Here is a 1,260-nt window from a genome sequence, read left to right as displayed (position 1 = left end):
AACACATCAAGATGCATGCGAACCGTGGAAAAGGGCACACTTCCTACTTATCAAAGACCATTTGCGAAGAGGTAGTCGAGATATTGGGAAAAGCAGCTGAAGATACAATCGTCAGTGAACTGAAAGAAGCTAAATACTTTTCCATATCACTAGATTCAACCCCGGACATTACTCACACGGACCAGCTTTGTTTCACAGTAAGATATGTCAAGCCAACAGGGCCTGTGGAAAGGTTTCTGGCATTTCTGCCAATGGAAGGCCATACTGCTCAGCAGATTTTCGACAGCCTCGTACAGTACACCAGTGAGAAGGGTATCAATCTTGCCGATTGCCGTGGACAGAGTTACGACAACGCGTCCAACATGAGCGGGAAATATAATGGAGTACAGGCACTTGTCAAAGAAAAATTTGGTGCTGCTGCAGAATATGTTCCATGCTATGCTCATTCTTTGAATTTAGTTGGTGTAAGCGCTGCACAAGCGTGTCCAGAAGTAGTTCAGTTCTTTGACTTTGTTGAAAATATCTATGTATTCTTTGCTGCTTCAACACACCGGTGGTCCATTCTGGAGCGTGCAGGTGGTGGAGTGCTAAAGAGGCTCTCTGCAACACGGTGGTCCGCAAGAGCTGATGCCATTAAGGTTATTAAAGAGTGTTTTCCTTTTATAAAGGAGGCACTGGAGAAACTTGCGAATGACCAAGAGCAAAAGGCAGAATGTCGACAGCAGGCAAATGGACTCCTCGAGAAAATGGAGTTGTTGGAAACTGGAATCTTAGTGGTTGTTTGGAATAGCTTACTGGAGCGCTTCCAGGCAACTCAAGCCTCTCTTCAAGCAAAGCAGCAAGATCTCAACATTGCTTCAGCATTGTGTGCCTCTTTGGCAGGATCTCTACAGAATTTCAGAGAACAATTCGATACGTTTGAGTCAGAGGCGCAGAACCTGACTCAAGTGCAGGATTACCGACCAACAAGAACAAGAAGAATTGCTCGAAATCGAAGGCGCGATGAGGATGTAGGCAGTGGCCGTTCAGTTCCAGATGCAATAGATAATCAATCACCTAAAGACCGATTCCGGGTGGAAGTTTTTCTTGCAGTAATGGACAGCCTACTATCTGCGCTGGAGCAACGTCGCAAGGCATACACTCAATTGAACACACGGTTTAGTTTTTGCGAAATCTGCATGACCTAACACCTGCGCAGATCCAAGAAAGTGCTGACAGACTTTTAGAAGCATATCCCCATGATTTGGAAGACGGATTGAA

At 45.4% G+C, this 1,260-nt stretch overlaps 1 protein-coding gene across 1 annotated transcript; it reads left to right on the top strand.

Moving 5' to 3' along the window:
* Positions 1 to 251: 251 nt before the first annotated feature.
* LOC126989051 (uncharacterized) lies at positions 252 to 1,010 on the top strand (the record flags this gene model as incomplete). The annotated part of the gene is made up of 1 exon (XM_050847599.1): positions 252 to 1,010. A coding segment is annotated over exon 1 (759 nt), but the record flags the coding sequence as incomplete, so codon positions are not given.
* Between the last annotated feature and the right edge of the window lie 250 nt (positions 1,011 to 1,260).

The sequence above is a fragment of the Eriocheir sinensis genome, unplaced genomic scaffold (assembly GCF_024679095.1).
Source record: "Eriocheir sinensis breed Jianghai 21 unplaced genomic scaffold, ASM2467909v1 Scaffold1030, whole genome shotgun sequence".
NCBI classification, from domain to species: Eukaryota; Metazoa; Arthropoda; class Malacostraca; order Decapoda; family Varunidae; genus Eriocheir; species Eriocheir sinensis.
The sequence above is the reverse complement of the archived record's forward strand: the minus strand, read 5'-3'. Positions and strand labels throughout refer to the sequence as shown.